Source organism: Vipera berus (genome assembly GCF_964194415.1).
Source record: "Vipera berus genome assembly, chromosome: Z".
Taxonomy (NCBI): domain Eukaryota; kingdom Metazoa; phylum Chordata; class Lepidosauria; order Squamata; family Viperidae; genus Vipera; species Vipera berus.
The window spans coordinates 83177816-83193427 of NC_138205.1; the positions used below are offsets into that span (position 1 = coordinate 83177816).

Here is a 15612-nt window from a genome sequence, read left to right on the forward strand (position 1 = left end):
TCCATCATGTTGTTCTCCATCCTTGACATCTCATGTTGCAGAGCTGAAGAAAGCCCTTGGAAAGATATATCTAGGGACAGTATATTCCACGTGAATAGTTGGACTAAAAAAAATCTGTATAAGCATATTCATATGTTAAAGTAATCGGCCCAAAATACATAATGCAGACACTAAACTGCTTCTTTACTCTGGGACTGGCTGATTTTTGCACCATCACATAAAGAGTAACTTCTGGAAGCTGCTTTGAAGTTATAAACAATAGAATAACGTGTACAAGATGCATAAATATAGTAGTGAGCCAAACAAAAATGCTTATCTTGCCTATAAATAGACCATAAGCTAAATACTGCTTAAGCATTTTGGCTCTTTTCAAAAAACTGATCATTGAAATAATCCACAGAACTCATATTAGAGTTCTCATATCAACCTAAGCTGAAAAAAGACCAGCCGTTGTAGCCATCTGTGACTATGGTAGCAACATTTGATCTAAGAGCTAATTATGTGCCTGATGCTTTAGAAACGATGCAGCCCTCTTTAAAATAGAAGTACTAGGGCTGTGCAATTGCAATTGAAAGCTCTGTTAGTCAAAAGTCATTTTTTTCCAGCCTTACTGGAAGCGTTTTTACACTATTCCAAGTTGTTCCAACTATTCTAATTTTAATTCAAAAGGCTCTGTTATGAATTCAGAACAGGTGCTTTGAGCTTGTGATGAACTATTGGAAAAGTATTGGAACATTTTCTGTAACTCAACTCTGGAACCAAATGTTGTGAATTCAAAACGCACCATATTGAGCTTGAAACATTTTGAATTTGAAATGCTTTCACAACTCTAATAAACACCTAGAATGAAACTACTCATTATTCAGTTTATTAACATTTGCTAAGTCTATTACCCACCCAGTCAGATAACCTGTCTATTAAATTCATAGGTTTTGAAAACATGAGAAATTCATCTTAATTCTGACTGATGATACTGAAGAATACACCCTCAGCAGGTGTTTTACCATAGCATGACAGCCTCCTTAGTAAACTTTCTTTGTTCTTTTGGACCTTTCTCTAGACATTAAGGAGCTTGATTCTATTTAAATATGTATGCTCTGTTCAATGTATGCCCCACAATTTATAACCCAAGGATTCTAAACAAAATTTCCTCAAAATGTTTGCTGCAAAATATCTCATCAAGAAAAAAAAGCACCAGGGTCATCTGCAACAAATGGCAATAGAATCACAATATTCAGGGATGCAACATCATCATGCACATGCCATCCTTAAACATTTGTGTCTTGATATCTGACACAAATAATTATCTAAGTTATAATTAAATCACACATTTTCTCATGCTCTCTCACCTCCACTTCCCTTGAAAGGCACTTGATGGTGAATTTGATATACTCTATATAATGCCTACTAAATCAAAGCTGTTGTTTAGGGAACTATGATTGTCAGTTCCTAATATGACCACACACGCACCTCCTAAATAGCACTGTCTGGGCAAATACATCAATTTCTTCTTTCAGTAATATCCAGTAGTTCTGAAAAAGTAGAAGTGATTAATTGAAATTTGACAACCACATTTATCCTTCCATTTTGTTGTATGATACAGCACAAGGGAAATTCTGTTCGCATTCATGCACAGCAATAATTTATTAGTGGTTAAGAATGTGGGGCCAGAACAAATTCTAAACAAAAGAAAAACATGTTTGGGTTTTTACAGCCTGCCTTGGCAAAAGGACCAAAATTGTGTTTGGGAATGCCAACATTTGGTATTACATTTGTTCTACTCAGTGTGACAGCTAACAAATGAACCCAATTTGGTTTTAATTAGTGTAGAAGAAGAAAGTCTTTATATTATTCTGCGATTGCAATAAGTATAAAGACAAAATATCCATGGTATTTTACTCATCTTCATGATTTTTTTTAGCAGATAAATAAAGGACACCAATTTGAAATCAGAAAATAATGCCTTTGATAGTTAGTTATTATCAATTGTGATAATAGAAGCCAGGTTTTGGTGTAATATTAACCCTTAATTCTTCTTGTTTTAATCTTCTGTGGTATATGGGCTATTGAATAGATCTTCTATTAATTTGAAATTTGGGACTTTTGTTTTCAATTTTTAAAGTGGCATACTGGCCCACATGACAATATTTAGTTAAGTGACTGTATCCCAGTGAAGATTATTTAGTGGTTAAGTGAAACTCCCAAGAATAGCAAAGAGTTGAGTCATCCAAATTGTTCATTGTAGAGAATATATTTAAAGAACCTTATGCTGTGCAAAAGAAATAGCTTGGGTCTGCCAGTATTTCTCACAATTGGGTAAGATACTTAGTCCATTTCAGATTTTTTAATAATCTTAATACTAATGTGATTCGCAGTGGGAAGCCTTGTAAAATTAGAGGTTTTTTTTAACGTGGTCACATTTTTTTATAAAGTATTTAAGAACCTACCTTTGTCAGTGGAGAACTGAGCAACTCAAATAAGCCAATGACATATGCAGAAATAAGAAGTTGGGCAATTAGAGTTTTTTCACGAGGTAGGTTAATTTTTTTCTCAAGTATGGCAGCCAGCCACACATTTTTTGAATTAACATAAATTAATACTCTGCATATATCATCTGGAAATATACCCAAGAAAGCTGAAGGAAGCTCTGTGGAATTTAATAAGTCTTTTTCTGGGATGAAGAGTACACTCTGAAAATTTTATGACTCTTCACTGTCTTGAAATAGCAGCATTACTCATAATCTTTCTTCTTTTCCTTGCATTATTGCCTGAATTAGAAATTTATTTATATAATTAAAATATTTACATACACCCATCTTACATTGAATATAAGATCTCCCAATAATTAAAACAACATGAAAAACAAAACAACATAATATATTAAAAACTCAGCACCAAAGTTAACTTTCATATGTAAAGTTCCTCATTAAATCCTCTTAACCACCTCAACCTATCCTAGCGCTTGGAGGAAAAACCAGGTATTACAGTAACTGCTTTTTGGAAGGTAAGGAGGATAGAGGCCTGCTGAAGTTCAGGGAGAAGAGTGTTCTATAGGGCAGGGCTGCCATGAAAAAGGCACTTTTGCAAGATCCCATAAAATGGCAATGTTTAAGGGAAGACAATAGGAGCGTGCTAAACTGTCTAATAAGGTAGAATTGTTAGATGTACTTAGGGAGAAGCAATCCCACAGATAATTTGGCCTTTGCCATATAGGGCTTTGAAGATAATAACCAGCATCCACAAGGAAACAGGGGACCGATGAAGCATATGCAGTAGAGGTGTTAAATAGGTAAACATAAGAGCACCCATCACTGTCCATGCCCACACATTCTGGATCAGTTATAGAAATTTAAGGGAAGTCCCATATAGAGCTCATTGCAGTAATCCAAATGGGCACTGATTAAGATGTGGGTGACCATGGCAAAGGCTTCCTTTTCTAGGAAAGGGCACAAATGGCACACCAGACAAATCACTGCAAAGTGACCCCTTCCCAGCTATGGTTGTTGCTTGGGTAAAAACCATTAGAATCCCCAAATTGTGCACAGTTCAGGAGAATGCCACCCATCCAGAGTCAGAGACGAAATATCCCCCGGGTCTTGGTGCCCCAAAACAAAGAGTGATTCTGTCTTCTTTTGAGTTGAGCTGAAGCCATCTAGAACTTTGAACCTCCAGGTCCTTAAACAGTATTTGTGATTCATTTGGACAATTCTAAACACACATCCAGTTTGATGATATGCTTGCGTTCTCCTGTCTTTTACTATTAATATCCATTCAGCCTTTAATAAAAGTCTAAATAAAAATTATACTTACTGTAGAGAGAAATAGGAAAAGGCAGAGACAAATTAAAAATTAGAGATGCCTTTTTAAGGCAATTGCCTTATACATTAATGGGGTGGTATTAAACATATGGTTTAACTGCAAATATATTATGAATGTCTAATACTTATATACATTTAATATTTAAGTTTTATCAAATGAAATCTATCTTGTACATGTTGCAAGAGACACATAACACTATTCAGTCACATTGGGCAGCGTCCTATTTTTAGTAGAGATCTTGAAGCAGATTGCTACTGGCTTTTTCAACCTAGAAAATGAGTGCAAAACAGAATGAGCAATGTATTTGTTCTTTGCAAAGAAGCCCCCCCAGAGCATGTTGAAGAGTTATGGCAAGTATTTATTTTCTAAATACCTACTTATTAGGCTATGGTTTTCAGCAGAGGCTGATAAGAGTTTGATTTTGCTTTTTTCCTGTAATTTTAATGGAGCTGCACTACTGGCCTTTATGAACCTTATGGTTTCCACATGCATTTGGACTATGAATTCTTCTATTGTGTAGTTAGGAAAGACCATATTGTATTATAAATACATCCTGGAATGTGCACACTATTTGTAGGACTAAAATAGATTTCTGAACGAGTGTGCGGGGATGCAGCTTAGCAGGAGGAACATAGCTTGAACATAGTATCTAATTCTGAATAAACTTGTTATCTGTTATTAGAAGATTACATGTACTCCCTGACTTACATACAAAATAGGAACTAGAAAATTTAGTGTTAAGTAGTGTGGTTGTTAAGTGTACATCACATAACTGCACCCAATTTTACAACCTTTTTTGCTGAAATCATTAAGCAAGACAATATGTGAACATGAGTTGCAACTTTCCTTGCTACTTTTCCTATTAACTTTGCTTATCAGAGGTTGGCTGATAAGGTCACAAACGTTGATACCAGATGCTGGGAATATAGTAAAATGCATGACAATTGCCAAACACCCAAATCACAATCATGTGATTTCAGGCACCCTTCAATGGTTGTAAGTGTAAACATCAATTGTAAGTCACTTTTTTCAGCCCCATCATAACTTTGAACAGTCACTAAATGAATGATTGTAAGTTAAAGAGTACATTACATTTGTAAAATGAAAGATGCCAGAGAGCAAAGAATTCATATTTGATCTGTCCATTATTTCCATCCGACTTTTCATAGAAACCTTAGCTCTATGCATATGGTCACAATAATTATTTTTCTCTGTTATTAATTTTGCTTATTTTTGCTTTGCTGGGTATGGAATTCTTACAGTTCTTTTTCTTGTTATTATTCAAATTCTCCTCTACTCACTACATTAACTGATTGAGAGATTACTTAATATTATTTGGTTTACTTTTAGTTTAATGACAAAAAAGCAGCACAACAGAAAATATATTACTTATTATAAAATCATTCTTTCAAAATAATGAAGTCAACCAAATAAATGAATGGGTAATTTTGATAGCAGAAAGCTGTATATATTAATAATTGTGGACCATGAGTATTTAAAGATGCATGTTGATTTTTCTCCATAAGCTCACACCATTCTACACTTTTTCAATATTGCCATTTTTGAACAACTTTGTTATATTTTCTCTTTTTTATATCAAATATCCTATTTTTTTATTGAAGGATTTAGAATAAATAGGAAATACACTATGAAATACAATTGGAATTGGGCTTCTTTGGTCTTTTGCCAGATTCAGTGTTGCTTTCCTTATTTAACCAGCTAGTTTTGGATATACAAAGTTTTTGTTACATAACACTGTTTATACATGGGTGGGAAATTAATTGACCAATTGACCAGTCAGTCAGTAAGTTGGATTTTCATGTGAAGTTGTCTCAATTCTGGAATGGAAAGTTTCAGTGGAACTCTCATAAAACCACAAAAATGGTTGCTTCCCCTCTTTTTTCTTTATTTGTGATTCTTAATCCATATGCTAATGTTTCTTTGATAACTATTATTCTGAATGCATATTTGAATTTTATATTTCAGGTTGCACCCACCATTAAAGAAAGAATGATGAAAAAGGGTAGCATGATGCTGGGTTATCAACCTCATCGTGGAAAAGTTAATTTCTTCCGCCAAGTCATCATTAGTCCCCAGGTGATCCGTGAAGACATGGACTTCCTACTTGATGAGATTGATTCGCTTGGGAAAGACTTGTAACTGATGTTCCCCAACACTTGGAGAAGCTTCTGTGTGTACAATTTATAGACTAGATAAGTTAATGATATAATATTATTACACCTTATGATCCATATAAAAATGCTCAGAGATATGTAGACTTTTTATATCCAATATATTGTGAAATTTAAAAGATAAAGGGAATTTTACAATGATGGGGTGATATATAAAACACGGCTTTTTAGAAAAATAGTGTTATATGAACAATAGGATATGTCAACTTCACATTTTCCTGAAAACATTCATGTTTTGAATAGAGATTCAAATAGATCCATACTGTGTATTATAAAATATTTCCTATATTTGGATAATTAATTTCATGTAGCAGCCTTTTCGATTAATAGGTTGGGATTGCCACCTCTTTTATTTCAAGCAGTAGGCTCAAAGTTGGGACGGCTTTTGGAATTATCCTCTATCTGGAGAACATAAGGGTGAGGTAAACTGATTTATAATGTCTGAATCATGTTTTCAATGCTAAAATAGCAATAGGCATTTCAGAAGCATATTTGAGTTTTTTAAAATGTGCATATAGATTTTAGTGTTTTTTTTAATGCAGTATAGCTATTTAAAATAAGGTTTTTGGCACTGATTCAACATCACTTAGATGATAGTATAAAAACCATCAGCATTCACCTGCACAATCATAAACTTGTTAGAGAATATACTAAAAGCAATATAATTATTTAATCATTTATTGATTCATCATTTGAATCATATTCAAATAGAGACATAGTTAAATGATATTGTGAAGATGGAAAGGCCTATAATATTTCCTGTTATTTATTTGTGTATCGCACTACATTTTAACAAAACTGATCTTATTTTTTATTGAGTCATATGGGATTTCTACTATATTTGCTAATTTAAATGTTGAAGTTACATTTGAAGTATGATAGAATATTTAATTTAGTAAAGCCCCGTGTTGTTTCTTTCTGCTTTTACAGTTACCGAATTCTCTAGATTCAACACTGTAGGAGATATTTCAGTTTAACAAGTACATAATTCCTATGTTTTAGATAACTGATATAAATGCTTTATAATAAATACTTTATCAAAATGTCTCTGATTATTCCATCTTCTATAGCACTACCAACAAAAGCTATTACAAACACAAGGCATTACCATAGCACGCAAACCAACTAATGCCTTCCAAAACATAAGTAAGACCAAAAGACTGAGTAGCCACAGAAGAATCATCTATAACAGTGGTCCCCAAACTTTCCGGCTCTGCAGACCACCAGCGGCAGAGGGGGAAAGGGGATAGTTTCTCACAAGTGTGCGCTACTTGCACAAATGCAGCTTTACAAGCTTACCTCCCACTCGCATGGCACTGGGTCATGGACCGGGGGTTGGGGACCCCTGCTTTACAACACATAATTTAAAGACTATAACAGCCACTATGTAGGACAGATAAGTAGAAGATCAGCAGAGAGCATCTGTGAACACCAACTAGCAATTAGAAGTTATGATGAAATTACACAACACATAGACAGACTCGACCATAATTTCAGCTGGGAAACAGAGCATTCTAAACCAAGCTAAATCCAAAAATACTATAGAATTCCTGGAAGCTTGGCATTCACACAAATCAACCATCCAAACAACATTTACACACCATTCCAAAGAAACATTAAAAAAACGTCACAGCGATCATGTCACCTGTAGTCCTTCTTTTCATTAAAGGTAAAGGTTCCCCCACACATGCATGCTAGTCGTTTCCAACTCTAGGGGCTCATCTCCATTTCAAAGCTGAAGAGCCAGCACTTGTCCGAGGATGTCTCCGTGGTCATGTGGCCAGCATGTCTAGATGCCAAAGGCGCACAGAATGCTGTTATTCCCACTGTATTGGTCCCTATTTTTCTACTTGCATTTTTACGTGCTTTCGAACTGCTAGGTTGGCAGAAGCTGGGACGAGTAACAGGCGCTCACTGTTACGCTGCACTCAGGATTCGACCCGCCAAACTGCTGACCATCTGATCGACAAGTTCAGCGTCCTAACCCACTGAGCCACCACGTCCCTTCCTTTCATTAAACTAGACATACCCAATTCCTGAAACTGCTCTTTGTATGTTTTAGCCTCCAGTTCCTTAATCATCTTTGTTGCTCTTCTCTGCACTCTTTCTAGAATCTCAACATTTTTTAATTTTTTTATTGATTTTCTAATGTTACAATTATGTCTTTGAAAGGCAACGTGGCAGCTGAGTTACAATAATTCAATTACATACAGATATCATTAGTACAAATCTCAAACTATTACAGTAAATATTTCCTCTTTTCCCCTTAATATGTACTGTCTCATATTTAAGTTAATATACTTCTTATTCTATCAAGCAAATGAAAAATAACTTTCTTACTTTTATCAATAATTTGTTTATATATATCTTGTATTAACATTCAATCTTTTAGACAATAACTAGTGAATTTTAATTTTCCATTGATGTTTAAATTAATATTTAATATTTATCATTTCCAAGTTTTAAATGACCCCAAATCCCTTTGTCACAATTTCTTGCAACATCTGGTGTTCAGATGTTCTTCTTCCATAATGATGTGTTAGACTAGAACTTTTTTTTTTCATTAAATAGAAAGCACAGCTGAGTTTTTCACAGCTGGTGTTTCAAGGTTACTATTTTCTGGGCTGTCAGCCAAGTCTCTTTTAGACAATAACAAATTGAAGTATCAGGTTTAGCCACAAGATGTCGCTCCTACCATTAGCAGTTTTCCTTTGAATCCCAAAATTATTTTAATCTTTTCAGTTTTTCTTCTATTTTATAAGGAAAAACCCAGATCTTCAGTAAAAATAGAAAGTAAAAAATAGAAAATAGAGGATCTTTTAGTCCATAAACTTTAGGAAATAAAATTCTGATTGGGATCATTAGTTTTTCAACGTTTTAAACTCCCCTGGATAATCAGTTGCCACTTCAACATCAACATCCTTTTTTATATCATAGTGACCAAAACTGGATCCAATATTCCAAGTATGGTCTTATCAAGGCATTCTAAAGTGGTATTAACACTCCACGTAATCTTGATTCTGTCCCTCTGTAAAAGGAGCCTTAGACTCAAGCATCCCTTTTGCAGTTACTACTATTAAGCCAGGTACCACCTATTCTATACCTTTGCATTTGGTTTTTCTTACATAAATCTAGAACCTTATTTTTCTCACCATTGAATTTCACTTTTTAGACAGGGCCCAGTGCTCAAGTCTGTCATGATCCTCCTGTATCTTGAGCCTATCTTCTGATGTTTCAGCTATTCCTGTCAGCTTGGTGTCATCTGCAAATTTGATATGATCCCCATCTATGCTCTCATCTAAATCATTGATAAAGTTATTGAAGAGTTTTAGGCCTCAAACAGAGCCTTGGGACACCCGACTTGTTCTCCCCTTTTTTTGAAGGTGGGAACTACACCAGCGCTTTTCCAGTCATCTGGTAATTTCTCCATGCTTCAGGATCTTTGAAAGATACACTTCAGTGTTTCTGAGATCACATTTGTGAATATCATCAGAATCTTGGGGTATAATCCATCTGTCCTGGGGATTTGAACTCATCTAGAGTAGTTAGAAGGGACGCGGTGGCTCAGTGGGTTAGGACGCTGAGCTTGTCGATCAGAAGGTCGGCAGTTTGGCGGGTCGAATCCCGAGTGCCGCATAACAGAGTGAGCGCCTGTTACTCGTCCCAGCTTCTGCCAACCTAGCAGTTCGAACGCATGTAAAAATGCAAGTAGAAAAATAGGGACCACTACGGTGGGAAGGTAACAGCGTTCCGTGCGCCTTTGGCATCTAGTCATGCTGGCCACATGACCACGGAGACGTCCTCGGACAAGCGCTGGCTCTTCGGCTTTGAAACGGAGATGAGCACCGGCCCCTAGAGTTGGAAACGACTAGCACGCATGTGCGGGGGAACCTTTACCTTTACCTTAGAGTAGTTAGATGTTCTCTTACCCCTTTCTTGCTTATTTTGACTTGTATTCCTAATCTGCATTTTACAGTATTTTTTTATAGGTTGGACTGTTTTCCCCCCCTTTGTTTAAAGACAAATGCCAAAAAAATGAATTAAGCAATTCTGCTTTCATCCTGCTGCTTGTCACTTTCTTGCCATTTTCTCCCCTTAATGGACCAATTGTTTCTTTGACTTTTTTTCTTTATCTTTTCACATGCTGAAAGAAACTTTTGTTGTTATTTTTGACTTTTGTTGCAAGTCTTAGTTCATTTTGAGCCTTAGCTTTCCTGATTTTATTTTGCAGATTTGGGCTATTTGCTGATAATTCTGCCTAAGTTATGTGCCCCTCTTTCCATCCTCTTTCCATCCTTGGGAAATAGCATGAGACAGCCTTTCAATTGGCAGTGAGGGCACTAAGACTGAAGTTTCAGCCTCAGCATTGCTGCCAAGTGCCACTATTCAGTGTCATCTACATGGTATGTGTGCGTGGGGGGGGGGGAGATAAAGAATTGTTGCTCTTTTGTTTGAGTGACTGTGTGTGTATGAGACAATCCAGCAGAGTCAAGTTAGGCATTTTCTGAATTTTTTCAAGTTAGGTTCACCATCATTGGTATATGAGCTTTGTATGCTCATAAGAGCTGTTTAAAACATTTCTCTTATAAAAATTATTGTATTACTATTCACAACATGTACGGTATTTTTCCCATGTCTCTTAAATGATAGACCAAGATGTTTCTAAATAGCCTTTCCAGATTGTAACTTGGAATCTTTTTTTTCCCAAGGCTTTACTCAGCTCCCACTGACCAAAATATTATATGACATTCTGCGAAAGTGATTATGAAGTATACATGCATTTGGTGTCTAAGCAGTCTCAGTTTAAATCCTATTCAAAGTAAACATTTTTCTCTTACTTGATTTTATTGCCAAAGCGTCTGGCCAAAATAAAATTCTGTCAGTAATACAACAGTCCTATAGGTTCAGATACAAATCCCATAATCTTCAAAGAGGTTTATTCCCAGAGAGTAGCTCAAAGTCTGCAGGCATACAGAGTGATCCTAGTGGCCATTGCAGAGAGATCTGAAATCCTGTTGGACCCATGCTGGCATGTTGAAAGGACAGGATTCCCTTTCGCGCATTTTAATTGTTTCCTATTCTTTTTCCCTTCCTTCCAAAGTTTTTTCAGTATGATCCTCAGAATTCAAAGATACAGATGAAAATGTAGTTGGTAAGATACTCTGGATATTTGTCTAAGTATATCTTCTATCAGTTGGAATTTTTTGTTCTGTTTTGTTTACTTCTCTTTTACTGCTTTGGGTGTTGAGGGAAATGGAAAGTTCTGATTCTTGCTCTTTTTGGCAATCTTAACCAGTTGGAATGCTTGGCTTAAATAACAGTAACTTCATCTAAAAAAATTAGTGGCAGTGATTACGTTACTATGGGCCAAGTAGCTAGTTCATTTGGAGAGTCATTCCTAAAAAAAATTACTTGAAGTATAATCCTAAACCAATTAGATTTTAACACATATAAATTCAAGCCATTTAAGTTTTTATGACAAAGATATTTATAAAAATTGACTTGTATCCAAGCTGAAATAGTGTTTTATCATCCGCAAGCTTGTTTTTTTTAATACAGAGAAAAGATAGCTTCAATTGACCTTTTGAAGTTTGAATGAAAAAAATGTCCTTATTTGTAAGGGTTTCATTTTCTTGGGTTTATATAAATTCTACCCATGTTCTACTAATAATAGAAATATTCCAGATTGGGAAAAGGTTTAATGGTGTCAACTAATAGCATATAATCGACAATCTTCCAGATTTCAACATGCACCAATTTCCCATATATGTCACTAGATCCAAGAGCCCAGATTATGAAATAATCCTGAAATAATTAATTGTGGCTGATTTGGGATGACATTTTTTAATCCTGGTTAATAAACTAACCTATTTTCTGGGTGGACATAATTCATTGGACTAACAACAATTCATACAACATGGAAAGGAGAAAATATTCTTTGTATTTTCTTTTTCCTTGTTTATTTCATTGCTGTATTATTTTACTTTTGCTTTGTTTAAATGTTCTTTTTATTTCTTATGGTTGAGTCACCTAGGGAAGCCCCATGGTGAGACAGTGGCAAATAAATTTAATAATAATATATTTATCAGGCTTAGCATGTTATTTGAATGCATCTGCAAAGTCTTCATCTAATATGTGAGTGTGGTGTGGGAATACTATCAGCATTATAAACTTAATATTTAATATTGTATTAAATGTTTAATATACAATTATAAATTATTCTCACCACTCATAATTTCTCCTTCTTTTTCACCCCACTGTGTGACTGCAATGGATTGTGTGTGAAAAAGAACACGTTCACAGAATCAGTGTGTCTACAGAAGATTGCTTTTGTACAGCCTCTTTAAGAGTATCTCAATTGTGAAGTTCGAAAAGAATAGTAAACCCTCAGAAAAGTAGTTGGAATGACATGATTAGTTGCTTGACATAATGACTATATATATCTGCATTAGTATGGTTTAGCTAAAAAGATATATCTCAATTTCTATGGTTTAACTAAAAAGACAATAGTAAGAATTTGGGAGACTAATAAACTGAAGGACTTCTGTTCCTCCTTGACTGTTGGGGTGATAAGCTGATGCTACATATAGTTTTGATTTTTGAATTAGTACAGAATATATTGCTTTGTAACAGTTCCAAGAAACCAATTGCTCTTTTTACACCTCGAGATCTGAAATAATCATATTCCTTAATAATGTTAGCAGATCCAGGTAGTTATTAAATTTCTAGAAATCATATATTCTTAAATTTATTTACTGCTGCAGGATGGGCAGTATATTTGCAAAAATATTGTTGGGTAACTGGGGTGTAGGGAGGAGGATGAAGTATGATGGAAGTTTTTTATTTTTTTATATGCAAATTAAATTAGATGCTTTTGTTCCAAGCATTACATTATCTACAATTTTAATTTTGTAACTAGAAAATAATTAGGCAGGAACAATATTGAAATCCAATGGGAATAGAAAGCATTTCTGCACAGTATAAAGAACCTTAACAAAAGGAAGATTTGGGACAATCCTGTATTTAATGATGTATTGTGGAATTGTCAGTGAACATCTGTAAAGCCAGCCTTGCTGAAGAGGTAACTAAATTATTCTTGACATAGTTATTCATAAGCATTTTCTTTCTCCTAATACAGCCAAATGGATTTTCTAGTGAACTCAATAAAAAAGGAGGGCCAATGGCCACAGATGGTGGAGGAAAATCTAGGAACCATCCAACTAATTTTCCTGATAAAATAATTCATATTTACTCTGACTTAAATGTATTCTGTTATTTCAATTTCATTTAAAGTATATTCTTTAACCAACACCAAGCCATCTACAACATCTTTTAAAAACGTTATTCCCACAATTCTGTCTTCTCTTGTGTCCCTATTCTGTATTTCAAGAATCAAAATAAACAGAAGGGATAACAAACAGCCTTGTCTTGTTCCTTTTTCTACCTTGCATGGTTTTATTAGATATTATTAACACTTATTTGTGCTTTCTCCGAAGTATAAATTTTACCCACTTGATAAAATTCTCTTCAAAATTTATATCTCCCAAACTTTAAACAGTTGTTCTGAAAGGAGGATCAAAAGGAAAATGGCAGTGGGATTAAAAGAAAGAAATACAAAGCAAAAAGCACTGATGGGAAGCAGTATATTGTATATTAAATGACTTGTGAGAAAGAAAGCAAGATTTCAAACTAATCAGCATCAGTTCCTAAAATCTAAAGAAAGACACGACTGAGAAATATTCACTTTATTTAATTTTAACTGAAGACTGTCTATAGCTTCCCCAAAAGAGGATCTTGGGTGAAACATTAACTTTTTTAAAATGGCAAAGTAATACTATTTTTATTTCTTGGTCTTTATTTCTAGTCCTACATTTAGTGCTAAAACATTAGACTGAGTTGTAGTAGCTTTCATCAATAGTGAATACTAATAATAACACAAGCAAATAGCTACAGGATGGAGAAGACAAAGTTGACTTAAAATAGTTTGTATAAAGTTCATCTGTACAAGATAGTTTGTATAAAGAAACTTTATACAAAATAGTAGCCAACACATTTGATGGTACATAGGACATTTAATGGATGTAGGTAGGCAGCCCCAAACCTACTGTCTTCCATGTTAGGATTAAAAATTCTCCAATTCTAACACAGATGTGGATCATTGGAGGCCCACATTTGGAAGGCCATCCGCTTGAGGAAAACTGGTCTCATATTAGATCTATAATAACCTGTCCATGACAATGGATGACAATGGATCCAAACTGAGCATCTGCAAAGTTACTGAACAATTACCAGAAAGGAATACTTAACCTTGGAAAGCTAAACATGATACTGATACAAAAATATCAAGAAAAAAAATATTGTGATTTTAATGACAGCCTGGAATGCAACGCACAGTTCATGAAATTTCTTTTTCATTACTTCTGGATGTTAATTAACATAGTGATTAAAACAGAAATCATATTAAAAACACAGAAAAATGGAACTATAAACATATGCAGATTGTTTTGCATTGCATTTAATGGACTGCAGAAATCTGTGGCTGAACATGTGGCTATGATTAGAGTTCTTTTATTATAAAATCCAGTCTATAATTAATACAGCAATTAATTTACCAAGATTCATTTTTAGAAAAGGAATAGAGTCCCATCTATTCTAAATTTATTGTTTAAATATTAGCTTAGCTCCAGCAGACATATTGAATTTGATAGCAGAATTTGAGCAGTGCCTCTCAAATTTCCAAAACCATAGAACCAAGGTTGGTTTTAGGCTAAGGCTAGGCAGGCCCTGGCCTAGGGTATCAAAGCTCAGGGGGCATCAACTCTCCCTCCCTCCCAAACTATTCTAAACATTCAAATCTTTGTATTATCAACAGGTGACACCATCGGTCATTGTGGCCATGAGGTGCCATATATCCATGAGCTGGCACTCCAGAGAACACTAAGCATTTTTAAAATGGAGGAAAATCTATGAGTGTTTCTCTAAAAAAGTTGTAAAAATATTGAAATAAACATTTTTAATGATACTCTTAATTTTTTCTTTATCTTTAATGCATGGATTATAATTTTATTTATTTGGAATGAAACTTATTAAAGAAAGTAATCAGCAATTATGCTTGCTCTCTTTAAATATTCTGTTCTGATTGTGATGAGAGCTGAAAATTCTACCTTCATTAAGATATATTGAAGAAAAGGCTAGTAAGGCCACTTAAAATCTCATCCTTCCAGTGAACAATTATCCAGGGTCTTTTTGTGATGATTGTTCCCATCCATTGTTTCAATGTGTAATGGGTCCAAAAGTTAAAAAAAATGTTTAGATCTCCAGAGCCAATGTATAACAATTTCATATTAATTGGGAAATATTAGGATTCCATAACATCTGTTCTATATGTACCCAAAATAGGGTAACATAACACCATTTATCTGTCTGAACATTGTATATTGGATCCATACTTTCCAAAATTCCATTTTGTCAGAAACTCCACCTTTGCTTTATTACAATATCTGTGGATTAAATTTGATAATACTGTATAAAGTGTTTATCAGCAATGCAAAATAGCCAGCTAAATACATCCGGTCCCAGCTATTACAACTCTGCCCCAGTT

At 34.6% G+C, this 15612-nt stretch overlaps 1 protein-coding gene across 4 annotated transcripts in view; it reads left to right on the forward strand.

Annotated features, from left to right (window-relative positions):
- GADL1 (glutamate decarboxylase like 1) overlaps positions 1-13423 on the forward strand; it is a 143385-nt gene extending 129962 nt beyond the window's left edge. The window contains exons 15-18 of one of the 4 annotated variants that reach the window (XR_014028407.1): positions 5806-6010; positions 10243-10414; positions 11113-11163; positions 13150-13423. Coding sequence is in view for 1 of the 4 variants with exons in the window: in XM_081343189.1 (XP_081199315.1) it covers positions 5806-5979 (174 nt within the window). In the remaining 3 variants the exon portion in view is untranslated. Of the gene's footprint in view, positions 1-5805; positions 7075-10242; positions 10415-11112; positions 11164-13149 lie in introns of those variants that run through there. The other 3 variants (XR_014028408.1, XR_014028406.1, XM_081343189.1) reach the window with 3 other exon arrangements.
- The last annotated feature ends 2189 nt before the right edge of the window (positions 13424-15612 follow it).